This window comes from Zophobas morio, unplaced genomic scaffold (assembly GCF_036711695.1).
Source record: "Zophobas morio isolate AGI-343-1 ecotype UQ-CSIRO unplaced genomic scaffold, CSIRO_AGI_Zmor_V1 ptg000026l, whole genome shotgun sequence".
NCBI lineage: Eukaryota > Metazoa > Arthropoda > Insecta > Coleoptera > Tenebrionidae > Zophobas > Zophobas morio.
The window spans coordinates 1,719,238-1,747,209 of record NW_026972131.1 but is presented as its reverse complement, the minus strand read 5'-3'; the positions used below and the strand labels follow the sequence as shown (position 1 = coordinate 1,747,209).

Below are 27,972 nucleotides of genomic sequence, written 5' to 3'. Positions count from 1 at the left end.
TGATGAATCAAAAATAATATATTGCTTGGTTTATCAAAATTTTAAGTAAATGGTTCCGTATCATGTCGTCCCGATGTGACATTTCGGCTAATAGCAAATCTAATTTACGTGAATACAAAAACACTTTGAAATTTTTGAGAGAAATTATTGTTTTATTTAAAAATATCAATATTGGGAAGGGGAGCTATTGGAAACCAGTACAAACAGGTTTAATTTTATCAACAAAAACTATTTTAGATCTTCAGGAATACTTTTTAAAAGTTAGGGGTTATAAATTTTTGTGTAAGTTAAGATTTTCACATGATGCGTTAGAAAACATTTTTAATCAAATAAGACTGAGACAAGATATACCAAATGCACTTCAGTTTAGGTCACTTCTTAAAAATGTATGTGTAATTCAATGCTTCAAAAGTACCTACAGTAGAGGAAGTTATACAGTTTCAAATGATTAAAATTTATTAGGAGTAAGAGATTTACCAGCTTCAAGTAATGCCATTTCTTCTGCAGTCTCGACAGTTTCTCTTCTTAGGGGCTGGAACAGTTATAACCCAGTATTTTCTATTGTGACACAAAATTGTTTGCATAATGTTGCTGGCAAGATTTTGGCAAGAATTAGACGAAATTTAAAGTGTGTTAATTGTCTACAAGCAATTAAGTATTACAAAAAAAATTTCTAGGCCTTATACGAAATTCGTTTGTTTAAGAGAATTAAAATTTAAAATTCCTGAACAAAATGTTGATTTAAAAATTTTGTATTTACACGAAATGAAACTTGATCACCAAATTGCAAGTTTTAAATTACCAGTTTGTCATATTAAATTAAAAATTTTAAAACTAGTTTCTTTGTTTCGGGTTCGAATACATCTTAAAAAACAACAACGCAAAATTTTAGAAGAACAGGGTGCATGTAGAGAAAGTTGAAGAGATACTTTGTTCTTTGATAGTTAGTTCATTTTTTTAGTTTGTAATTTTGTAATATAAATGGAAATATAATAAATCGATTTTATTTTTGTCCAAATCTAGTTTTACTTCCAATAAACAATGGAGTCGTGTAGAATCAAAATCTATTAAATCCACTTTTTGTAAATTTTGAGTTACAACTGTTAATTTGTTAAAAATTTAAGCTTATTGTGTGAGGAAATTAACGCGTTTGATTGTCATAGTGATTTACTACTACTATTAGATGTTAAGAAAAAAAGGGAAAATGTGATGATTTTTGTTATTCTTAGAAGCTTAAAACATGTTTGGAATGGTAAAGGTTTATAGATAATTATGGATCTTGCAATTAGGCGCCGCTCCTCGGTCTGGCAACGAATGAAAACATCATTATTATTTAAATCAGGATCGTATGGGTATTCTTTGAGTAACATGATACTTAAAAACATGCCTTACAAGAAACTTAAGACACGTTCAAAATTGTATATTTTTTAGACAAATACGGATTTTGCAATTAATCACCGCAGCCCCGGCTTACGACGAACAAAAAAAAATCATCAGAATTGAGACAGGGTGGGTGGGCGGGGCTTATATTTTACCGTTTTCTTTAATATACATGGCCATCTTTTCACAACAAGAAACTTAAAACATGGTTAAAATGGTAAATTTTTAAAAGAGAAAAATGGATACAATTTCTTCAATTTTTCGACTTTAACAGTTTTCTGATTTTTGGTTTTCTAGTTTTCAATTTTACAATTTTTAGCATTTTTATTTTTTGCTTTTGTAATTTTTAAGTCTCCTCGATCTTTGATTTGCAATTTTTCGATATTTGAATTTTTCAATTTGTAAATATTTTAATTTTTCCTTATTTCAATTAATCGAGATTTCAGTTTTCAATTTCTCAGTTGTTTAATGTTTCATTTTCCCAGATTCTAATTTTGAATTGAATCCAAAAAGGACAAATTTATTAAAACTGAAATTTTCACGATTTTGCAGTTTTTATATTTAAATTTTTCTTAACTAATTAATTTTTAAATGCTTTCACCGCGTTTATCTATATTATGTTGACTGAGCATTTTTTATAGCACCCATTTTTGAGTTTTAAACATCTTTTTAGTTTTCCGTATTTGCAGTTTCTCGATTTTCCGATTTTTGTTAGATTTTATAATTTTTTAGTTTTTCAAAGCTTCCTTTTATCAACTCTCGATTTTATAGTTGCTCAGATTTTTAATTTTTTCGATTTAGAATTGAAGTAACGAAGTAATGAAAAATCGAAAAATTCAAAAACCCAAAACCTAAAAATTTTAAGAACTGGAAACCTAAAAAACTGCAAATCAAAAAATTGCGAATACGAAAAATTAAAATTAATAAAATTTTAAACTTGAAATTTCAAAAAAAATGCAACACGAGAAATTGAAGAACCGAAAAATTCAAAAATAAAAAAAATGTGGTATCAAGAAATTGCAAATATCAAAGTTAAAGTAACGAGAAACTAAAAAATCGAAACATTAAACTGAAAACTCAAAAAATTACAAATCAAAATATTGGAGAAAGGAAAAGTTAAAAACCGAGGAACGGAAAACTCGGAACACTGAAAAATAGAAAAAAGTAAAAAACCGAACGTTGAAAACTCAAAAATCTAATCTAATCGAAAAATGGATTTATTGAAAAATTCGAAGAATTGAATTACCGACAACCTACATATTAAATGACATCAATTTTGCGTAGTGTTTAATTATGGGAACAGCGAATTTTGGTTAATGACATACCCTCTAAAAACATAAAGGGTGGGTGGGGCTAGTACCTGCTAAGATAAGCTGATTGTAGCAAATGACTTACCCTTTACGAAAATAGTGTCATACCTTCTTAAGAAAATAGAGGTCGGATGGGCGGTGCTAGAATTTACTAAAATAAAACTGAAAACTTAAAAATAGTCACTGGTATGAAGGAGAGGTGTATGTGAGGAACTATTGCGTGCTTATAAAAGACTGTAGAAAAAAATTAAAATTAGCCCCGCCCACCCACCCTTTTTCTCATTAGTGTACGTTGTATTAGTTCCCATTTCCAATCTATAAAAAACATATACTTAACCCCGCCCACCCACCCCGCCTCTATTTCAGTGATTCACTTTATTTAGTCTGAATAAAAGGTGGATCTTATACTGACAGAAATAAATGCGTTAGAATGAAAACAAGGAGGGTGGATGGGGTTAGTACTTGTCAAGATTAGACCGATTTTGATAAATGACATACCCTCTAAAAAATAAAGGGCGGGTGAACGGTGCTAGAATTTGCTGAGATAAAACTGAACACTATTAAGAATAGTCTCTGGAATTACAATAATTTTTCACATTTTTTTATTTTTAAAATATTAGAAAAAAATATTTCCCAGAAATATATCGGTCCAAAATACTAAAAATTGCTCTAAAGAGTTTAGACAGTACTTCCCTCGCTGTCGGAAACGTGACGACGGCATGCCTATTATGTTTTTTTTTTGTCATTACGTCAGTTGATGATTTTACAATCCATCCGCACTTCAGACGGGTAGATAGGATGAATAAATTTCGACCGCTCAGCTTTATTTATAAATAACGACGTCATAGCAAAACGCGTCTGTGCGTGATGTTCGACGTCCCGCATCCTGGTGAATGCGCCAAGGTCATCAAAAAAGGTTATGAGTGCAAAAAATTTATTTACAGCACATTATTAACGGGAGTACATTACATCGGAAGAATGTCACGTAGACATTTGTTTGATTTGAATGAGTTTATCGCCCCAAAACAGATGACAAAAATTATTAATAAGCCTCCATTGAACAATATATTCTGAATGTTATTATTGTAATTCTTACCTTATCATTATTTTATTGTTATAAAGACGAGCGTATTCTCACATTTTCCAGAAAATGGGGTGGCTCGTTCTTAATTTGAACAATAATAAATTGACTGATTCATTTTTTTTTTTGAGTAATCTGTTTAAGCAAATCTAAAAAATATGAATGCAATCATTAAAAGTCTGTTCATATTTTGCACATTTGCGAAGGAATTTATTCGGCAAAATTTTGAGATGCCGTAATCAATTTTTTGGATACATTTTCATTCAAAAGTTATCATGCTTACAATAACTTCAAAATGTCAAGATTTCAAAGTATTCAGTTTTGCAATTCTTGATTTAATCAATAAAATAAATTGACTCTGTCATTAAATTTTTTCACACACCCCGTATAAGCAAATCTAAAAAATATTTATGCAGTGATAAATCACAATTATCGACTCATCATACTTTGCACAATGCACATTTAAGATAGCATTTTTTCGGAAAAATTTTGGGGTGGCGTGATCAATTTTTTAGGGGGGATGAGCAAATATGTATATTTTGATCAAAAATTTACCATGCCTATAATAACTTTAAAACATCTCCACGATTTCCAAGCATTCGGTTTTGTAGTTCCTTATTAAATAAATAAAATATATTCACGCAATCATTAATTTTTTTGAGTCACCTGTATATGCAAATCCAAAAAATATGAATGGAATGATAAATTACAAGTACAGACTTGTCACATTTTCTACATTTTAGATAGGATTTATTCGGCAAACTTTTCAGGTGACGTCATCAATTTTTTGGAGGGGACAAGTAAATATATTTTGAATAAAAACTTATCATGCTTATCATAACTGTAAACCATCTACAAGATTTCAAAGCATTCGGTTTTGCAGATTCCAAATTAAATGTCAAAACGTTGTTTCCTAATTTTGATTTTTTTTTCCAAAAATCTGGACGTTTCGGGTAAAAACTCAATTCGGACTATGTTATTTTATACAATTTAAGACCCCTTTACTATGTACAATTTTGAAGTGACGTTATCGCATTAGTGGTGGGGATGATTAGATAAAATTTGGTTAGCATTTTACCATCTACATAATATTCCTCATATAAGTACAAAATTTCGCAACAATCGGTCCAGTACTTTCATCTGCCTAATAAAAATCAGACAGACGGAAACGAGAGACCTATTTCTTCGTCTTCTAGGGGTCATGAAAGGTCGAGAAAATGTAAAAGTAGAAAGTCGGCCGACGAACTCGATTACAATACTTCCTTTGCTTACGCTCGGGAAGTAAAAAGGAAAATATAAGCCCCGCCCACCCACCCCATCTCAATTGTGATAATTTTTGATATTCTTAAAGATTCAAAATATGTTCAAAATTGTAAATTTTGTAGAGAATTATGAATGTAGATCAGGGCAGATATAGGTATAACATATCATTTTTGAATAACAGGATACTTCAAAACATGTCTTACAAGAAACTTGAGACATGTTCAAAATTGTAATTTTTTTAGACAAATATGGATTTTGCAATTAATCTCCGCCCCCCGGCTTACGACGAATAAAAAAAGAATCATTAGAATTGAGATAGGGTGGGTGGGCGGGGCTTATATTTTGTCTGTTTTCTTTAATATACATGGCCACCTTTTCACAACAAGAAACTTAAAAACATGGTTAAAATGGTACATTTTTACCAGGAAATATGGATTTTGCAATTATGGGGCGGAGCGTAATTGCAAAGTCGATATTTCCTGGTACAAATGTAGTATTTTAAACATGTTTCATGTCGGAAAAAGAAGTCTACATACGTGTATTAAAACAAGGTAAAATGTTAACCCGCCCACCCGCCCTCTCTCAATTGTGATTTTATGTTATTCGCCGCCCAATGAGGCGGAGCTTAATTGCAAGACACTTATTTCTTTACAAAATATAAAAAACATGTTCTGGGTATCGTGTTGTCGAAAGAATACTATGGAGAAGTATTAAGAAAAAAAAAAGGGAAATATAAGCCCCGCCCACCCACCCCCATCTCAATTGTGATGATGTTTGTTATTCTTAGACTCGATTTATAGAACGCGAAATTAAAGTTAATTGAACTTTTGAATTTTTCAGTTTTACGATTTTGTCGCTTTAGGTTTTCAATTTTTGTAATTAATATTTTTTTTAACTTCATGGTTTTTAATTGAGGGTATGTATTAATGTCACAATGACAACAAAGCACATCGGTGACATTCGAATGTTGTTGCTTTAGCCACATTTATTTACTTCGGGTTGACTGAACATTTTTAAATAGCACCCATTTTCGAAGTTTTGAAAATTATGTATACATTTTTTTGGTTTTACGATTTTTAATTTGGAATTTTTTAAATGTACAATGTCCCGATTTGCAAGTTTTTCAAAATTTTGATTTATCAACATTTGATTTTTATCAATTTTTTAATTTACAATTTTTCTATTTTATCAATTTTTAGATCGTTTATTCAGTTTTTGAATTTTGCAGTAGCTCGATTTTAAATAACACGATTTCCAAATTTTCCATTTGTGAATTTTTGTTTCTTCAATTTTTCGACTTTACAGTTTTCCGATTTTAGGTTTTCTTTCATTTTTCAATTGTTACAATTTTTGGCATTTTTATTTCTAGTTTTTGTAATTTTGTAGTCTCCCCGATTTTTGATTTGCAATTTTTCTTTATTTCAAATTTTAATTTAGTTTATAAATTTTTAAAGTTCTCAGCTGTTTAATTTTCCCAGATTCTAATTTTGAATTTAATCCAAAAAGAACAAATTTATTAAAACTGAAATTTTCACGATTTTGCAGTTTTCATATTTAAATTTTTCTTAACTAATTAATTTTTAAATGCTTTCACCGCGTTTATCTATATTGTGTTGACTGGGCATTTTTTTAATAGCACCCATTTTTGAGTTTTTAAAAATTTTTTATTGCGTTTCTCGATTTTCCGATTTTTGTTAGATTTCTCAATTTTTCGATTTTATAGTTACTCAGATTTTTAATTTTTTCGATTTAGAATTATTCAATTTTACAGTTTTTCGATTTGACAATTTTTCAAATTTTCATGCCTCCAGTTTTTCTGTCTGCAATTTTTCTTTCCTTCGATTTTTCAATTTGTAGAAATTTTAATTTTCCTTTATTTAAATTAAACGATAATTTAAATTTGCATGTCTTCAATTTTTGAATTGCAGTTTTTCTAGTTTTCAATTTTTGGTCTTTTCAAATTTTAGCTTTTAAATACATAATCAAGTTCTCGTTTTTGCGTTTTTAAATTTTGGACAAAAAGAACGAGTTTATTCAAACTGAAATTCTGAAAAATTGTAAAGCAGGATTTTTAAATTTTTTAACAACTGAAAAAATGAAAAAATAAAATATCTAAAAATTGAAAAACCTGAAGAACTAATAACAGAAAGAATTAATCTAAAAGGTGAAGTAACGAAATATTGAAAAACCCAAAATCTAAAAATTTTAAAAACTGGAAACTTAAAAAATTGCAAACCAAAAAATTGCGGAAACGAAAAATTCAAATTCAAAAAGTATATTTTGCCTGTTTTCTTTAATATACATGGCCATCTTTTCACAACATGAAACTTAAAACATGGTGAAAATGGTACATTTTTGCCAGAAAATATGGATTTTGAAATTATGGGGCGGAGCCTAATTGCAAAGTCGATATTTCCTTATACAAATTTACCATTTTAAACATGTTTTATGTTGCGAAAAGAAGTCTGCATATGTATATTAAAACAAAAGGGCAAAATGTAAGCCCGACCACCCGCCCTGTCTCAATTCTGATGATTTTTTTATTCGCCGTTAACCAATGAGGTGGAGCTTAATTGCAAGACATTTATTTCTTTACAAAATATAAAAAACATATTTTTGGTTATCGTGTTGTGGAAAGAATAGTATGGATAAGTATTAAGAAAAAAAAAAAAGGAAAATATAGGCCCCGCCCACCCACCCCATCTCCATTGTGATGATTTTTGTTATTCTTAGACTCGATTTATAGAACGCGAAATTAAAGTTAATTGAACTGTTGAATTTTTCAGTTTTACGATTTTGTCGCTTTTAGTTTTTGTATTTAATTTTTTTAACTTCATGGTTTTTAATTGAGGGTATGTAACATCCGTGTCATTCGAATGTTGTTGCTTTCGCCACATTTATTTACATCGGGTTGACTGAGGATTTTTTAATATTAGCACCCATTTTCGAATTTTTAAAAATTATGTATACAGTTTTTTGGTTTTACGATTTCTCAGTTTTTCAATTTTTAATTTGGAATTTTTTAAATGTACAATGTTCCGATTTGCAAGTTTTTCAAAATTTTGATTTATCAACATTTGATTTTTATCAATTTTTTAATTTACAATTTTTCTGTTTTATCAATTTTTAGATTGTTTATTCAGTTTTTGAATTTTGCAGTAGCTCGATTTTAAATAACACGATTTCCAAATTTTCCATTTGTGAATTTTTGTTTCTTCAATTTTTCGACTTTACAGTTTTCCGATTTTAGGTTTTCTTTAATTTTTCAATTGTTACAATTTTTGGCATTTTTATTTCTAGTTTTTGTAATTTTGTAGTCTCCCCGATTTTTGATTTGCAATTTTTCTTTATTTCAAATTTTAATTTAGTTTATAAATTTTTAAAGTTCTCAGTTGTTTAATTTTCCCAGATTCTAATTTTGAATTTAATCCAAAAAGAACAAATTTATTAAAACTGAAATTTTCACGATTTTGCAGTTTTCATATTTAAATTTTTCTTAACTAATTAATTTTTAAATGCTTTCACCGCGTTTATCTATATTGTGTTGACTGGGCATTTTTTTAATAGCACCCATTTTTGAGTTTTTAAAAATTTTTTATTGCAGTTTCTCGATTTTCCGATTTTTGTTAGATTTCTCAATTTTTCGATTTTATAGTTACTCAGATTTTTAATTTTTTCGATTTAGAATTATTCAATTTTACAGTTTTTCGATTTGACAATTTTTCAAATTTTCATGCCTCCAGTTTTTCTGTCTGCAATTTTTCTTTCCTTCGATTTTTCAATTTGTAGAAATTTTAATTTTCCTTTATTTAAATTAAACGATAATTTAAATTTGCATGTCTTCAATTTTTGAATTGCAGTTTTTCTAGTTTTCAATTTTTGGTCTTTTCAAATTTTAGCTTTTAAATACATAATCAAGTTCTCGTTTTTGCGTTTTTAAATTTTGGACAAAAAGAACGAGTTTATTCAAACTGAAATTCTGAAAAATTGTAAAGCAGGATTTTTAAATTTTTTAACAACTGAAAAAATGAAAAAATAAAATATCTAAAAATTGAAAAACCTGAAGAACTAATAACAGAAAGAATTAATCTAAAAGGTGAAGTAACGAAATATTGAAAAACCCAAAATCTAAAAATTTTAAAAACTGGAAACTTAAAAAATTGCAAACCAAAAAATTGCGGAAACGAAAAATTCAAATTCAAAAAGTATATTTTGCCTGTTTTCTTTAATATACATGGCCATCTTTTCACAACATGAAACTTAAAACATGGTGAAAATGGTACATTTTTGCCAGAAAATATGGATTTTGAAATTATGGGGCGGAGCCTAATTGCAAAGTCGATATTTCCTTATACAAATTTACCATTTTAAACATGTTTTATGTTGCGAAAAGAAGTCTGCATATGTATATTAAAACAAAAGGGCAAAATGTAAGCCCGACCACCCGCCCTGTCTCAATTCTGATGATTTTTTTATTCGCCGTTAACCAATGAGGTGGAGCTTAATTGCAAGACATTTATTTCTTTACAAAATATAAAAAACATATTTTTGGTTATCGTGTTGTGGAAAGAATAGTATGGATAAGTATTAAGAAAAAAAAAAAAGGAAAATATAGGCCCCGCCCACCCACCCCATCTCCATTGTGATGATTTTTGTTATTCTTAGACTCGATTTATAGAACGCGAAATTAAAGTTAATTGAACTGTTGAATTTTTCAGTTTTACGATTTTGTCGCTTTTAGTTTTTGTATTTAATTTTTTTAACTTCATGGTTTTTAATTGAGGGTATGTAACATCCGTGTCATTCGAATGTTGTTGCTTTCGCCACATTTATTTACATCGGGTTGACTGAGGATTTTTTAATATTAGCACCCATTTTCGAATTTTTAAAAATTATGTATACAGTTTTTTGGTTTTACGATTTCTCAGTTTTTCAATTTTTAATTTGGAATTTTTTAAATGTACAATGTTCCGATTTGCAAGTTTTTCAAAATTTTGATTTATCAACATTTGATTTTTATCAATTTTTTAATTTACAATTTTTCTGTTTTATCAATTTTTAGATTGTTTATTCAGTTTTTGAATTTTGCAGTAGCTCGATTTTAAATAACACGATTTCCAAATTTTCCATTTGTGAATTTTTGTTTCTTCAATTTTTCGACTTTACAGTTTTCCGATTTTAGGTTTTCTTTAATTTTTCAATTGTTACAATTTTTGGCATTTTTATTTCTAGTTTTTGTAATTTTGTAGTCTCCCCGATTTTTGATTTGCAATTTTTCTTTATTTCAAATTTTAATTTAGTTTATAAATTTTTAAAGTTCTCAGTTGTTTAATTTTCCCAGATTCTAATTTTGAATTTAATCCAAAAAGAACAAATTTATTAAAACTGAAATTTTCACGATTTTGCAGTTTTCATATTTAAATTTTTCTTAACTAATTAATTTTTAAATGCTTTCACCGCGTTTATCTATATTGTGTTGACTGGGCATTTTTTTAATAGCACCCATTTTTGAGTTTTTAAAAATTTTTTATTGCAGTTTCTCGATTTTCCGATTTTTGTTAGATTTCTCAATTTTTCGATTTTATAGTTACTCAGATTTTTAATTTTTTCGATTTAGAATTATTCAATTTTACAGTTTTTCGATTTGACAATTTTTCAAATTTTCATGCCTCCAGTTTTTCTGTCTGCAATTTTTCTTTCCTTCGATTTTTCAATTTGTAGAAATTTTAATTTTCCTTTATTTAAATTAAACGATAATTTAAATTTGCATGTCTTCAATTTTTGAATTGCAGTTTTTCTAGTTTTCAATTTTTGGTCTTTTCAAATTTTAGCTTTTAAATACATAATCAAGTTCTCGTTTTTGCGTTTTTAAATTTTGGACAAAAAGAACGAGTTTATTCAAACTGAAATTCTGAAAAATTGTAAAGCAGGATTTTTAAATTTTTTAACAACTGAAAAAATGAAAAAATAAAATATCTAAAAATTGAAAAACCTGAAGAACTAATAACAGAAAGAATTAATCTAAAAGGTGAAGTAACGAAATATTGAAAAACCCAAAATCTAAAAATTTTAAAAACTGGAAACTTAAAAAATTGCAAACCAAAAAATTGCGGAAACGAAAAATTCAAATTCAAAAAGTATATTTTGCCTGTTTTCTTTAATATACATGGCCATCTTTTCACAACATGAAACTTAAAACATGGTGAAAATGGTACATTTTTGCCAGAAAATATGGATTTTGAAATTATGGGGCGGAGCCTAATTGCAAAGTCGATATTTCCTTATACAAATTTTCCATTTTAAACATGTTTTATGTTGCGAAAAGAAGTCTGCATATGTATATTAAAACAAAAGGGCAAAATGTAAGCCCGCCCACCCGCCCTATCTCAATTCTGATGATTTTTTTAATCGCCGTTAACCAATGAGGGGGAGCTTAATTGCAAGACATTTATTTCTTTACAAAATATAAAAAACATATTTTTGGTTATCGTGTTGTGGAAAGAATAGTATGGATAAGTATTAAGAAAAAAAAAAGGAAAATATAGGCCCCGCCCACCCACCCCATCTCCATTGTGATGATTTTTGTTATTCTTAGACTCGATTTATAGAACGCGAAATTAAAGTTAATTGAACTGTTGAATTTTTCAATTTTACGATTTTGTCGCTTTTAGTTTTTGTATTTAATTTTTTTAACTTCATGGTTTTTAATTGAGGGTATGTAACATCCGTGTCATTCGAATGTTGTTGCTTTCGCCACATTTATTTACATCGGGTTGACTGAGGATTTTTTAATATTAGCACCCACTTTCCAATTTTTAAAAATTATGTATAGTTTTTTGGTTTTACGATTTCTCAGTTTTTCAATTTTTAATTTGGAATTTTTTAAATGTACAATGTTTCGATTTGCAAGTTTTTTAAAATTTTGATTTTTATCAATTTTTTAATATCCAAATTTTCCATTTGTGAATTTTTGTTTCTTCAATTTTTCGACTTTAGGTTTTCTAGTTTGCAATCTTTAATTTTTCAATTTTACAATTTTTGATTTGCTTTTTTTCGATATTTCAATTTTGCACTTCTCAATTTTTCAATTTGTAAATATTTTATTTTTTCCTTATTTCAATTAATCGAGATTTTAATTTTTAATTTAGCTTATAAATTTTTCAAGTTCTCAGTTGTTTAATGTTTCATTTTCCCAGATTCTAATTTTGAATTTAATCCAAAAAGAACAAATTTATTAAAACTGAAATTTTCACGATTTTGCAGTTTTCATATTTAAATTTTTCTTAACTAATTAAAGTTTTCACCGCGTTTATCTATATTGTGTTGACAAACATTCTTGAGTTTTTAAAAATTTTTTAGTTTTCCGTATTTGTAATTACTCAGATTTTTAATTTTTTCGATTTAGAATTATTCAATTTTACAGTTTTTCGACTTTATAATTTTTCGTTTTCAAGTTTCCTAGTTTTCAATTTTTCAAGTTTTTAGATTTTCGATCTTGCAAATTTTCGTGCCTCGAATTTTTCCTTCCTTCGATTGTTCAATTTTTGGTCTTTTCAAAATTTTAGCTTTGAAGTTCTCGTTTTTGCGTTTTTAAATTTTGGACAAAAAGAACGAGTTTACTGAAATTCTGTAAAATCGTAAAGCAGGATTTTTAAATTTTTTAACAACTGAAAAAACAAAAAAATGAAATATCTAAAAACTGAGAAACCTGGAAATAACAGAAAGAATCAATCTAAAAGGTGAACTAACGAAATATTGAAAAATAGAAAAATTCAAAAACCCAAAATCTAAAAATTTGAAAAATTTAAAACGCACGAGAACCGAAAAATTCAAAAATAAAAAATTGTGGTCTCTAGAAATTGCAAATCTTAAAGATGAAGTAACGAAAAACTAAAAAATTGAAAAATTAAACTGGAAACTCAAAAAATTGCAAATCAAAATATTGGAGAAAGGAAAAATTAAAAACCGAGGAACGAAAAATTCGAAACATTGAAAAAACCAAAAATTGAAATAATTGAATTACGGATAGCCTACATATTAAAGGACATCATTTTTGCGTACACTACAGAGGGAAGATTCGGGTCCGTCTCTGTGTGGTGTGTTGAAGGACAGTGTTTAATTATGGGAACAGCGAATTTTCGACAATGACATACCCTCTAAAAAATAAAGGGTGGGTGGGTGGGGCTAGTACTTGCCAAGATAAGACTGATTGTGGCAAATCACATATCCTCCGAGAACACAGAGGGCGGGTGGGCGGGGCTAGAATTTGCTAAGATAAAACTGAACACTATTAAGAAAAGTCACTGGGATGAAGAAGACTGTAGAAAAAATGAAACTTGTACTTTTATGATAATTTTTCAGACATTAAAAAACGAAAGGAAATGGCGTAAAGGATGTGTAATAATATCCACAATTTCGATAATAAAAACGTAAAATTTTCATTTCTTTGATACAAAAAACAACACTCTAAGAAATAACGAAACAAACATTATCTATTACTTAATACTGTGCTTTAGTAAAATAGAATTAACATACTGGAGAACATTGTCCCAAAGGTGGTTAATTTCTGCATTGCACTCACCACCCTCAGTCATTTGGAAAATGTAATATTGATACATATTGTCAAGAGCTTCTTTACACATTTGGATGTCCATGGCTTGCCTGTAACAGAAATAAGCAATTAGAACTCTTTATCGTTTTGAAAGTTCAAACACGTACTGTCGTGAACAAGAAAATTCTATTTTAGTGTCTTTCAAGCTCAAAATCACCTCACCACTGTCGCCCCCAACCTGTAAAAAAATGAAATTACTTAAAATTAAGTACTTAAGTAACAGTCAACGTTACTTCTCGTATGATAAGATCCTTATCTGAAAATAATATTACTGCTACTGGGGTAATTTCACTACATTCCCGAACCACTGTCGTTCTTCTAATATTCGATCTGACTTCATTAAAATACAGAAGAAAATTTGAACAAAACGACGTTCTTTTAAAATTGACACTGTCTGAAGTTATTGTCGCTTTTTGATTATAGTTGGTCAAAAAAATATCAGCTTTTTTGTAGCGACCTTTGACGACGTCCCAATTACGATGCCTTAGGAGATTTCCAACACCCGAAAATAGTATAGCTTTGACTAACTCGTCGTTGTCTGAGTAACTGTCAGCTACTGGTAGCGCCTCAAGCAAACCATTGTGAAGATAATCAAAATGAATTTTACGCAGTTCTGCAAAAAAAAATAAACAATGTTATAAAAATTGGTATAGAAAAATTACTAAACTTACTACTTATGGTAACCAGTTTATGATGAACCAAATTCGCGTCAGTACAATATCGTGCGGCAGTTTCTTCATCGAAATCTTCCATTAATTCCAACCAGGCCTCAAACAGCCGCATCACTGCTAAATGGTCGCTATGCCTACTGCCTTGAGTTTTAATTTTCTTTATACTTCCTTTATCCACCAAACTGCTCCTAAACAATTCAGTGTCTGAAGAGAAAAGTGTAACAATGTCCACCACCGGCGTGACGCATTTATACACAACAGAATTGACTAAGATTTTCGCCAGTTTTGGTTCCAACTGAAAATTAGCCAATCTTTTTCCTAAAGACGTGAGATTTTCACAATCATCCAAAAGTTTCAGATCTTTCAATTCTCTGACAGCCCTTCTAGTTGAATTTTTTTCCGGAGGACTGGGTAATTTACTCATGAATTCTAACGCATCCATGTTGTTGCTGTAAACTTTTGAATTCAAAACGATTTTAGTGAGCGACGTTTTTAAAATCTCTGGATCCGTGAAATGCGAAAATGTGTCATATTTGGATTTTGTGTATAGGTGGAAACTTTCGCCTGGTTGGACTCGTCCTGCTCTACCTTTCCGCTGCGCCATACTCGACTGCGATATCCAGTAATTATCGATGCAATTAACACCTACGAAAATCTAGTTATTAGTCGTTCCTAAAAACAACCGAAAATTTACCTTTGTCATGATCAAATCGATTTTCTTTATGAATTCCTGTATCAATAACATATACGACATCGTCAATAGTAACAGAAGTTTCTGCAATATTCGTCGAGAGAATCACTTTCCTGACTCCAGGTGGTGTTCTTGAAAAAATCTTCCGTTGATCGGAATCTTGCAGACGAGAATGAAGACACAAAACACTCATATCGCTAGACGGAGACATTAGTTTCTCAACTTTAATAATATCCTCCCAACCCGGTAAAAAACATAAAATAGCGCCCTCTTTCTTTGTTTTGTGTATATGACGAATTAGTTTCGCCACATCTTCGTGGACAACGTTCGGCAATTCGTTATTATTCACAGCCATTTGGTAACTTTCGCTTAAATTAAGTGTGCTCAGATCGTCTAAGAAGTAAGACTTAACTGGGTATGTGAATCCCGGAATGTGCATAACTGGTGGATGATTTAAATAATTTCTGAATAAATCGACATCCACTGTCGCACTCATTATGATCAATTTCATGGTAGGGTTTGTCGTTAACACGTTTCTTAATAAATTTAGTAATAAGTCGGTGTTAACATCACGTTCGTGAACTTCGTCCAAAATAACGTGCGTAAATCTGGATAAATTTGTATCAGTTTGTAAGTATTTTAGGAGAATTCCTGTTGTGCAATAGAAAATTCTGCCAGTTGTTGGGTTGTAATTTGATTTCAGGCGAATTTGGTAACCCACGATGTGGCCACACTAAAACAACGAATGTTATTCAGTTTTGAATTTTTTACAAAAATTCTGGATGTTGGGTGAAAATTCGACACAATTTTTCATTTTTGCTTTTTTATGATTTTACAATTTTTGATTTTTTATTTTTTTTTAATGATTCAATTTTCCATTTTTCAGTGTTTCGGTTTCATAATTTTTCATTCTTTCAACTTTTTTTTTTCAATTTCCCGACTTCCAAATTTTCCGGTTGTTCGTTTCTTTAATTTTTCGACTTTTCAAATTCTCAATTTTTAATTTTTCGATTTTTCAATTTTCTGTTTCCCCAAAATTTCAAGTTCTTGATTTTTATTTTTCATTTTCATGATTTTTAAATTTTCAATTTCTCGATTTTATATCACAATTTTTCGTTTTTTCAAAGTTTCTTTTGGTTTTACAATTTTTCGTTTATTCAGTTTTTCATATTTTAATCTCCGATTTTTCATTTCCTCGATTTTCCAAATTTAAAATTTTTCAGTTTTGAAAGTTTTCGACTTCAGTTTTCCGATTTTTCGATTTCTTTAATTTTCCGTAGGTACTTCGATTTCACTTTTTTTTTGATTTTCAAGTTTCTCAATTTTTAACCTTTCCACTTTTCAATTTTTTGTTAGGTACTTCATTTTTTTCAGTTCTTGACTTCCAATTTTTAGTTCTTTGAAAGTTTTCGTTTTAGACTTTTTCGTTTTTACATTTTTGATTTTTCGATTTTTTTAATTTTTTGATTCGAAAAGTTGAAAAATCGAAAATTAAAAAAATTGGAAAATTAAAAATTGAAAAACTAAAAAAATCGGAAAAAATAAAAATACGAAGAATTGCAAAATCGAAAAAAATGGAAAATCCAAAATTTCAAATCGAAGATCGAAGAGCTGAAAATCGAGAAACAAGAAAATTGAAAAAAATTTCGTAAGTTGGAAAATTGAAAATCTGAAAAATTAAAGCTTCAAAACTCGAAAAATTACAAATCGAAAATCAGAAAAAACAAAAAAAAATGAAAAACTGATAATTACACGAACACGAAATTAGAAAAATTTTAAATTGAAAAAATGAAAAATTCAAAAATCTGGGGGTCGAAAACTCGAAGACTTGCAGACTGAAAAAATGAAAAAAAATAAAAACCGAAACGAAAAATTGAAAACTCGGGAAATTTTAAATCGAAGAATTGCAATAAGAAAAATGGAAAAAACAAAAGTACAAACCCAAAACATTGAAAAATCGAACAATTGAAAAAATAAAGACAAAAAAACAAAATGAAAAAATGCAAATCGTAAACTTGTAAAATTAAAATTGAATTATTTAATATCATAATTTTTCGTTTTTCCTATTTTTTGATTTCAGAATTTTAGTTTTTTTTAAATTATTCAATTTTTCCGTTTTCACTGTATCGGTTTCATAATTTTTCATTGTTTCAACTTTTTATTTTTTTCATTTTTGCGATTTGCAATTTTTCAATTTTGAATTTTTTCGAGATTACAATTTTTGTTTTTTCAGCTTCTCAATTTTTATTTTTCATTTTCACGATTTTTTAATTTTCACTTCCTCGATTTTCTAATTTTTAAATTTTTCAGTTTTGAAATTTTTGGACCTCTCAGTTTTCCGATTTTTCGATTTCTTTAATTTTCAGTACTTCGATTTCACAATTTTTTTTTTCGATTTTGAAGTTTCTCAGATTTAACCTTTCCACTTTTCAATTTTTTGTTTCTTCATTTTTTCAGTTCTTGACTTCCAATTTTTCAAAAATTAGAAAAGTCGGAAAATTAAAAATCCAAAAACTACAAATTCGAAAAAAAATTAAAAAGCGAAGAATTACAAAATCGAAAAATTGCAAATCGAAGATTGAAGAACTAAAAATCTGAAAAATTTAAACTTCAAAACTCGAAAAATTACAAATCGAAAAGAAGAATTAAAATTGGAAACTCGGGAAATTCAATACATTGCTTAATCTAAAAATTGAAAAATTCACAAGTCGGAAAATTGAAAAACTGAAAAATTTGAATTTGACAACTCGAAAAATTGCAAACTGCAAATCGAAAAATTGAAAGAATATGAAACTGGAAAAATTTAAAATAGAAAAATTCAAAAATATACGGGTTAACAAATCGAAATACTGAAAAACTTCGCATTGAAAAAAGAAAAATTATAAATTCATAACATTGAAAAACCGAAAAATTGAAAAAATAACAAAAAATTGATAAACTAAAGAATAAAAACCGAAAATTTAATGAAATGGAAAATTAAACAATCGAAAAATTGGAAAATTAAAAATTGAAAACTCGGGAAATTTTAAATTGAAGAATTGCGAAATCTAATAGGGTAGTATTTGAAGAAATAAAAAAAGGAAAACTGAAAAAAAAATTACAAATCGGAATATTGAAAATTCGAATAATTGAATAAATAAAGAAAATAAAAAACTATAACGAAAAATTGCACAATCTAAGAATTAAAAAATTCAGAAGTTGGAAAATTGAAGACGTGAAAAATTTTAAATTGAAAATTCGAAAAATTGTAAATCAAATTCTGACGAAACAAAAAAAATGAAAAACTAAAAATTGAAAGAACATTAAACTGGAAAAATTAACAATTGAAAAATCGAAGTTTTGATAATTGAATAATTGAAAAAATAAAGAAAAAAAAAACAAAACGAAAAATTACAAAGCGAAGACGTGAAAAATTAAACTTGAAAAATTGCAAACCGAAAATCTGAAAAAAAATGAAAGATTGCTAAACGAAAAATTTAAAAATGAAAAATTGAAAAAACATGAAACGGGAAAAATTTAAAATTGAAAAAATGCAAAATCAAAAATGGCAGATCGCAAAATTGAAAAATCCAAAAACTGGAAAATTTCACATTACAAAAAGAAAAATTATAAAATCAGAACATTGAAGAGCCGAAATATAAAAAATGAAGAAAATTAAAAATCGAAACGACAAGTTGCAAATCCGAAATTTGAAGAAAAGGGAAATTAATGAGTCGAAAATTTGAAAAATTAAAAACTGAAAAGTAGAGAAATTTTAAATATAAGAATCGCAAAATCTAAAGATTGAAGAAATAAGAAAAATGAAAAATTGAAAAAACAAAAAGGTACAAATCGAAACACTGAAAAATCGAATAATTGGAAAAATAAAGAAGAAAAACAAAACGAAAATTTGCAAATCGAAAACTTGAAAAATTAAAATTGAAAACTGAGAAAACTAACTACAAAAAATTCTTAGATTTTGCAACTCTTGTTGAAAATTCAAAAAGTTGGAAAATTGATAAACTGAAAAATACTTGAAAACTCAAAAAATTGCAAATCGAAAATATCAAGAAACAAAAAAAAACTGGAAAAATGCAAACCGAAAAATTTGAAAGAACATGAAACTGGAAATATCTAAAATTGAAAAAATGATAAATTAAAAAATCGAAAAATTGTAGATCGAAAAATTGAAAAATCTAAAAACTGACATTGAAAAACTTAAAAATTGAAAAAATAACAATAAATTGAAAAATAAAAAAAAATAAAAAACCGAAACGAAAAATTACAAATCGAAAATTTGACGAAAAGAAAAATTAAAGAATTGAAAAATTGAAAACTCGGGAAATTTTAAATCGAAGAATTGTCTAAGAAATTTAAAAAAAAATTACAAATCGAAACATTGAAAAATCGAATAATTGAATAAATAAAGGAAATAAAAAACCAAAACGAAAAATTGCATAATTTAAAAATTGGTCAATTCAGAAGTTGGAAAATTGAAGAACTGAAAAATTTTGAATTGCAAACTCGAAAAATTGTAAATCGAAAATCTGAAGAAACAAAAAAAAATAAAAAACTAAAAAATTGCAAACCGAAAAATTGAAATATAAAACTGGAAAAATCTAACAATGAAAAAATGCAAAATCAAAAATTTAAGAGTTGAAAAATCAAAAATTGCAGATTGAAAAATCCAAAAACTGAAAAATTTCACATTAAAAAAAGAAAAATTATAAAAATAAAGAAAATAAAAAACCGAAACGAAAAATTGACAGAGTTGAAAAACAAAAATGCAGATCGAAAAATTGAAAAATCTAAAAACTGAAAAATTTCACGTAAAAAAAGAAATTATAAAATCACAACATCAAAGAATCGAAAAATCGAAAAAAATAAGAAAATAAAAAATCGAAACGAAAAACTGCAAATCGGAAATTTGAAGAAAAGAGAAATTATAGAATCGAAAAATTGAAAAATTAAAAATTGAAAAGTCGAGAAATTTTCAATCGAAGAATTGCAAAATCTAAAAATTGAAAAAATAAGAAAAATGATAAATTGAAAAAGCAAAGTTACAAATCGAAACATTGAAAATTCGAAAACTTGAAAAAATAAAGAAAAAAACAAAACAAAAAATTGTAAAGCGAACACGTGAAGAATTAAAATTGGAAACTGGGGAAACTCAATATGAAGCATTGCTTAATCTAAAAATTGAAAAATTCATAAGTTGGAAAATTTAAAAACTGAAAAATTTGAAGTTGAAAACTCGAAAAATTGCAAACTGCAAACCGAAAAATTGAAAGAATATGAAACTGGAAAAATTTTAAATTGAAAAATTCAAAAATCTAAGGGTTAAAAAATCGAAAAATCCCAGATCAAAATATGGAAAAATTTCACATCGGAAAAAGAAAAATTATAAATTCATAACATTGAAAAACCGAAAAATTTAAAAAATAACGAAAAATTGAAAAAACAAAGAATAAAAACCGAAACGCAAAATAACAAGTCGAAAATTTAATGAAATGAAAAAACAGAAAATTACAAATCGGAATATTGAAAAATCGAATACTTGAATAAATAAAGAAAGAAAATAAAACACTAAATCGAAAAATTTCATAATCTAAAAATTAAAAAATTCAGAAGTTGCAAAATTGAAGAACTGAAAAATTTTAAAATGAAAACTCAAAAAATTGTAAATCGAAATTCTGAAGAAACAAAAAAAAAAACTAAAAAATTGCAAACCGAAAAATTGAAAGAATATGAAACTGGAGAAAGTTTAAAATTGAAAAAATGCAAAATCAAAAACGTAAGAGTTGAAAAATCAATAATTACAGATTGAAAAATTGAAAAATTCAAAAACTGAAAAATTTCACATGAATCGAAAAATTGAAAAAAAATTACGAAAATTAAAAATCGAAGAATTATAAACTCTAAAAATTGAAGAAATAAAAATGAAAAATTGAAAAAATTAAGAAAAAAAATAAACCGAAAACTTATAATAATAATTGCATTTATTAACGCCAATAAAGCTGTTACAGAGTAAAATAAAGACAAAAACTACAATAAACTACAATAAACAGAAACGCACAACTTACATTCTAAAATAAATTCCTAAGCTGGGACTTAAAAACTTTAAAACTCACACCTGTAAAATCAACCTCACTACGGCACAGACCACCCAACCATAAAAGTCTCTGTAAAGATGAGTGGAGACAGTAGTTGGTCTTAAAGCAATTAAATTTAAACAGAGATTGGGATCTTGTGCTGTAGTGAGGAGTGGCAAACAAAATCTGGCTCAGAATTTCGCCGGAGTCTACAAAATTATTTACAATCTTATAAAGAAAGCAAAGCTGAAGATGAATCCGTCTTTTTTGTAGAGGTATGAGTCCCAAATAATCACATAGTTGATTAAACGGCACAATAACATTACTTGACCTTAGCTTAAAGTCTACATATTTAAGAAACTTTCCTTGGACATTTTCAATTCGGAGGATATGTATGTTGTAAAAAGGTGACCAAATGACAGCGCAATATTCTAACACTGATCTTACAAAAGCATTAAATAGTAGTAACAAAATTCGCACATTTGCAAAGTCAGAGGTCCATCTTTTTATACATCCCAACATTTTATTGGCTTTGGCCACAATAAAATCATAATGTTTAGTAAAGGTGAGTTTAGTATCCAGAACAACACCTAATAAAGTCCTTAATGTTATCAACCTCTCTCAAAACTGAATTACTAATACTATAACATGGAGTTGACTTGTTGAGTTTATGACTAAAGTTTAGGACATAACATTTCTCCAGATTTAAAGACATAGCGTTATTTTCACACCATACTGTTAGATTGTTAAGATCCAATTGTAAGCTAGTGACAGTGTCGTTATTAACTTGATTAAAGATCTTTAAATCATCAGCAAACATTAGAAATTTAGATTTAAGGAGATATCCAAGGTCATTAATATATAATAGAAATAGAAACGGCCCTATAATCGACCCTTGGGGAACACCTGAAGTTACATGGATAACTTTTGAAAAAGTCTTCCTAATCTTGACCTGTTGGGTTCGGGAAGTTAAGTAACTAGTCACCCAAGAGAGTAAAGGATCCCTGATGCCATAGAGATATAATTTGTGTGCTAAATTAAAGTGATTAACTTTATCAAAGGCTTTGCAAAAGTCTGTATATATTGTATGAACTTCTCTAGCTTTTTCGAAATTACTTAGAATAAAATTGGTGAAAGAAAATAGATTTGTAAGCGTGGATCTTTGAAAAATTAAAATTGAAAACTCGGAAAACGCAATTTGAATAATTGCAAAATCTAAAAATTGGAAAATTCAAAAGTTGGAAAATTGAAAAACTGAAAAACTTAAAGTTGAAAATTTGAAAAATTGCAAATCGAAAATATGAAGAAACAAAAAAAAAAGAAAAACTGGAAAATTGCAAACCGAAAAATCGAAGGAACCGAAAAATTGAAAGAACATGAAACTAGAAAAATCTAAAATTGAAAAAAAGATAAATTCAAAAATCAAATGCATAGTTGAAAAATCGAAAAATTGTTGATTGAAAAATTGAAAAATCCAAAAACTAAAAAATTGAAAAAAGAACGAAAAATTGGAAAACTCAGAAAATAAAAAACCGAAACAAAAAATAACAAAACGAAAATTTGACGAAATGAAAAATTAAAGAATCGAAAAATTGAAATTTCAGGAAATTTTACATCGAATTGACAAAACAAAAAGTTATAAATCGAATAATTGAAAAAATAAATTAAATAAAAAACAAAACGAAAAATTGCAAAGCCAGGACGTGAAAAATTAAAATTGGAAACTCGGGAAACTCAATACGAAAAATTGCTTAATCTAAAAATTAAAAAATTGCAAACCAAAAACCTGAAAAAACAAAAAAAATTAAAAATTGCTAACCGAAAAATTTAAAACTGAAAAATTGAAAGAACATGAAACTAGAAAAATCTAAAATTGAAAAAATGCAAAATCAAAAATCCAACATTTGAAAAATCAAAAATTGTAGATCGAAAATTTGAAAAATCCAAAAACTGAAAAATTTCTCATTAAAAAAAAGAAAAACTATAAAATTAGAAGATAGAAAAACCGAACAATTGAAAAAATAAAGAATGGAAAAATAGAAAACTCGGGAAATTTTAAATCGAAGAATTGCAAAGTTCAAAAACTAAAGAAATAAGAAAAATTAATAATTTTAAAAACAAAAAATCATAAATCTAAAAATTGAAAAATTCACAAGTTGGAAAATTTAAAAACTGAAAAATTTGAAGTTGAAAACTCGAAAAATTGCCAACTGCAAACCGAAAAATTGAAAGAATATGAAACTGGAAAAATCCAAAATTAAAAAATTCAAAATTCAAAAATCTAAGGGTTAAAAAATCGAAAAATCGCAGATGGAACCTGAAAAATTGCAAACCGAAAAATCCAAGAAACTAAAAATTGAAAGATCATGAAACTGGAAAAATTGGAAAATTGAGAAAATAAAGGATCGAAACGAAAAATTACAATTCGAAAATTTGATAAAATGATAAATTAAAGAATCGAAAAATTGAAAACTCAAGAAATTGTAAATTAAAAAAAAAACAAAAAAAAAAACAAAAACTGAAAAATTTGACAATAAAAAAAGAAAAATTATAAAATCGAAACATTGCAGAACCGAAAAATTGAAAAAAATACCGAAAATTAAAAATCGAAACGTAAAATTGAAAAACTGAAAAATTTAAACTTGAAAACTCGAACAATTGCAAATTGAAAATATCAAGAAACAAAAAAAAATTGGAAAATTGCAAACCGAAAAATTGAACAAACTGAAAATTGGAAGAACATGAAACTGGAAAAATCTAAAATAGAAAAAATATAAATTCACAAATCAAATGGTTGTAAAATCGAAAAATTGCAAAATTTAAAAACTGAAAAATTCCAAAGTCGAAAAATAGAAAAAATAAAAAATCTGAACTTGAAAACTCAAAAAATTCCAAATCGAAAAATGAAGAACGAAAAAAGTATAGAAAATTGAACAATCGAGGAACTGAAAAATCTAAAATAAAAAAAATCTAAAAGTTGACAAATCGAAAAATTGAAAAAACAACAAAAACTGAATAATTTCTCATTGAAAAAAAGAAAAATTATAAAATCAGAACACAGAACAATGAAAAACCGAAAATTTTAAAAAATAAAGAAAATAAAAAACCGAAACGAAAAAATGCAAATAAAAAAATCGAAGAAATCAAAATTGAATAAATGCGTATAGCAAAATTGAAGAAAAAAATAAAAATTGAAAAAGTGCGAATTGAAAAATCGAAAAAACAAAAAATTAAAAAATCGGAACAATGAAGAAATGAAAAATTAAAAAAGAGAGAAAATAAAAACCGAAACCAAGAGTTGCAAATCGAAAATTTGAAGAAATGGAAAATTAAAGAAACGAAAAATCGAAAAAATTGAAATTGAAAAATAATGACAATTAAAAACCGAAATGAGAAATTGCAAAACTGAAAAATTAAAAATTGAATTCTTGAGAAACTTAATTGAAAAATTGCAAAATCCAAAAACTGAAAACTTCAAAAGTCGAAAAATTCCAAATCGAAAAATGAAACATAATGAAAAATTTGAAAACTTGAAAAATTGCAAACTGCACACCGAAAAACTCAAAAACCCAAGTGTTACAAAATCGGAAAATCACAAATCGATATTGAAAAATTCCACACTGAAAAATTGAAAAATTAAAAAAAATAAATAAACCAAACGGAAAGTTATAAATCGAAAATTTGAAGAAATGAAAAATTTAAACGTGAAAACTTGAAAAATTGCAAGCCGAAAAAATGAAGAAATGCAAAATTGAAAGAACATGAAACTGGAAAAATTTGAAATTGAAAAAATTAGTAATTCAAAATTCCAAAAGTTGAAAAATCGAAAAATTGCAGATCGATACATTGAAAAATCCAAAAACTAAAAAATTTCACGTCTAAAAAAGAAAAATTATAAAACCAGAACACTGAAAAACAGAAAAATTGAAAAAATAAAGAATCGAAAAATTGAAAAGGGGAAATTTTTAATCGAGGAATTGCAAAATCTAAAAATTGAAGAAACAGGAAAAATTAAGAAAAAAGAAAAATTGAAAAAACAAAACATTACAAATCGAGACATTGAAATATCCAATAATTTGATAAAATGAAAAAAACCGAAACGAAAAATTACAAATCGGAAATTTGACGAACTGAAAAATTAAAGAATCGAAAAATTTTAAACTCGGGAAATTTTAAAAAACAAAAAATTATAACTTGAAATATTGCAAAGCAAAAACGTGAAAAATTAACATTGAAAACTCGGGGAAACTCAATACGAAAAATTCCTTAATCTAAAAATTGAAAAATTCAGAAGTTGGAAAATTGAAAAACTGAAAAATTTGAACTTGAAAACTCGAAAAATTGCAAAGAAACAAAAAATTGAAAGAATAGGAAACCGGAAAAATCTAAAACTGAAAAATGAATAATTCAAAAATCAAAGGGTCAAAAAATCGAAAAATTGCAGATCGAAATATTGAAAAATTTCACATTGAAAAACCGAAAAATTGAAAAAATAAAGAATAAAAAACCGACACGAAAAATTGAAAAATTAACAATTGAAAACTCTGGAAATTTTAAATACAAAAATTGCAAATTCTAAAAATTGAAGAAGTCAAAAACTGAAAAATTAAGAAAATGAAGAATTACAAACCGAAAAATTGACGAAATGAAAAATTGAAGAAAGAGGAAAAACTAAGAAAAATGAAAAATTGAAACAACAAAGAATTACAAATCGAGCCATCTTTTTGTCTTATATTTGTTTATTTGAGAAATAAAAACACAATGGCGAAACAAAAATTTTTGACCATCTTTGAACTAACTTACTAATTTTTTTATATGGGTTATCATCAGAAAGAAGCAATAAAGGCATAACTTACATTTTCATTTCTTTCATCAGAAACACGATCTGCCAGAGATATAGCAGCAATGCGCCTTGGTTGTGTAACAGCTATCTGACATGGTTCCCCTCGTGCTAAACCTTCTTTGGCCCACAATTCCAACACATACTGTGGAATTCGTGTACTCTTTCCACAACCTGGCTCTCCTTTAATAATAACCACCCTATTTTCCTTTATAAGTTTCATAAAATCTTCCCTGTGAACACAAAATCATTATTAATAAACTCTTGAACATAAAACCAACACCACATACTTATGTTGTGAAATAGGTAACGAAATCTTCTCCTTTGCTAAATACTTAGCCACCCCAAACAACCGTTTTTTCCCACTCATGCTAAGAAATGAATCACCAACTTCATCAAGAGTAGGAGTAGGTACATGTTTTGCTTCCACACATTTCGTCAATTTAGGCACAAATTGATTTTTATAAATATCAGCTATAGTTTTCATTTGATTGACAGTGTTAGCATCCAGAGTTAAAGACGGTAATGTATGTTTTACAATTTCTTTCACTTCATTTTTTCCGACGACAATTGGAAATCCCTCCTTTGTTATTTTCTCGTTCTTTCTTAACCAAAGTAAAACACATATTGCGGCTTTATGCGACGCTTCCTGTTTAGTTTGTCCAATAGATACAAATTTTGTCACTTCTGGCCATTTAATGTGATATGTGCAACTCCAGGATGAGTTTTTACCTTTTCCCTTAATGATGTTGTAAACTGGTTGTAGTCTAAAATCACGATTTTTCAGCTGCTGTGCAACTACATCATACGCATTGTTTAAAATATTTTTTGGGGCGACATAAAGCCTGTCAACTGGGTCAGGTTTTTTACAATCATCAGAAGTCGTGATTGTTGAAAATCTTCTACTCAAAATATTCAAAGCCATTCTATTTGTATGCATCAAAGCAAAACTTATGTTTTGTTCCAACAAGCCATGTTCACTTATTGTTGAGATTTTAAACTTTCTAAGTGGTAAACTTGTTTTGGCAGAACTTCTATTATTTAATTTTATGCACCTACAAACTGTTGAAGATAAACGCGACTTGTGTGCAGCGATCTGATATTTAAAGTGTTTTGAACCATTTACATTGCTATTACTAGACATATGGGCATTTTTCGAAAAATTCGTTACGTGTTGGTTTAAAAGTGTGTGATTCAAAATTAAAGTGTCGGACGAACCTGTTGCTGCAAGTTTCGGTTTTTTGAATTTACGAATACTGACAAAGTTTGAAACATTAAGGTTAGGTTTCAAATTCCCGCATTTTTCAGCTTTATCACTTCTATAACGTTCACAAATAAATCGCTGTGCTAGGCATTTTGTGTTCCGAAACAGACGTCGTCCGGGTAGCAAACCTTTCGCGTTTAAGAACGATACTTTTTCCAACATTTCGTTTTTTTTGTAAATTCCGACCACCACACCGTCAATTTCGTGCTAAGGGAAATGTCAAAATGTGAAATGTCATTTACTGACCACCACGTGCTTCATAGTGGGTACTTTTTTAACTACCGAGTAGTTCTTGCTTCGCGTGAAAGAAATCTGGGTAATAAAACTACGAGTAAATTATTTTAAAATATTAGTTATTTTTAGGAAGGTGTCACTGCTAGTGGTAACAAGCCTATTATTTTCTACTCGTGTTACGCTCTCATTTATTTGCAGCAGTGTAGGTAGAAAAACTAAAAGCGAATAAAATGAGTGGTAGAATTTTTGCTCAGTTGAGTAGTTGTCCTAGAGTAGTAAAAAAAACGCACTTCTTATGAAGGTTTATTTCTCTTTGCTAATGTTAGTTTGGATACATGTCCGGTAGATGTCGACATTTCAGTCTTGACCGCTCAACTAAGGTTAGAATCGACAATTGCGCGCCAGTTTATAATTCAAAAATTCTACAGTGGGATTCTTATGGAAGCTTGATTTTAGAGACAAAATACGCCGCATTAGTAGAAATATTAACTACTTCTTGCTGCAAGCGATAAAAGCTGTATAATTATGTTACTTGTATTTGGTTAAATTTCGAAAA

The 27,972-nt window shown here is 27.8% G+C and overlaps 1 protein-coding gene across 2 annotated transcripts; it reads right to left on the bottom strand.

The window, feature by feature from the left end:
• Nucleotides 1–367: 367 nt before the first annotated feature.
• On the bottom strand, nucleotides 368–27,388 carry LOC135136311 (ATP-dependent RNA helicase DHX30-like). 2 transcript variants are annotated; one of them, XM_064065528.1, is made up of 8 exons: nucleotides 26,209–27,388; nucleotides 25,935–26,151; nucleotides 15,011–15,740; nucleotides 14,317–14,961; nucleotides 13,879–14,258; nucleotides 13,753–13,823; nucleotides 13,570–13,695; nucleotides 368–532 (listed from the first exon to the last, which is right to left on the bottom strand). In XM_064065528.1, exons 1-8 carry the CDS (start codon nucleotides 27,342–27,344, stop codon nucleotides 526–528), a joined length of 3,312 nt encoding a protein of 1,103 aa, XP_063921598.1. In that variant the 5' UTR covers nucleotides 27,345–27,388; the 3' UTR covers nucleotides 368–525. The 2 variants fall into 2 exon arrangements, with proteins under 2 accessions (XP_063921598.1, XP_063921597.1); XM_064065527.1 differs by lacking the exon at nucleotides 368–532 and having other exon boundaries at nucleotides 13,448–13,695.
• Between the last annotated feature and the right edge of the window lie 584 nt (nucleotides 27,389–27,972).

Bases quoted from the DNA above. Each gene is read 5' to 3' on its own strand.
- LOC135136311 (XM_064065527.1), bottom strand. From the start codon at position 27,344: ATGTTGGAAAAAGTATCGTTCTTAAACGCGAAAGGTTTGCTACCCGGA. The intron at 26,152-26,208 runs GTATGTGGTGTT...TTGTGTTCACAG, and splicing joins TTACCTATTTCACAACATAA to GGAAGATTTTATGAAACTTA. The intron at 14,962-15,010 runs GTAAATTTTCGG...AGATTTTCGTAG, and splicing joins TCGATTTGATCATGACAAAG to GTGTTAATTGCATCGATAAT.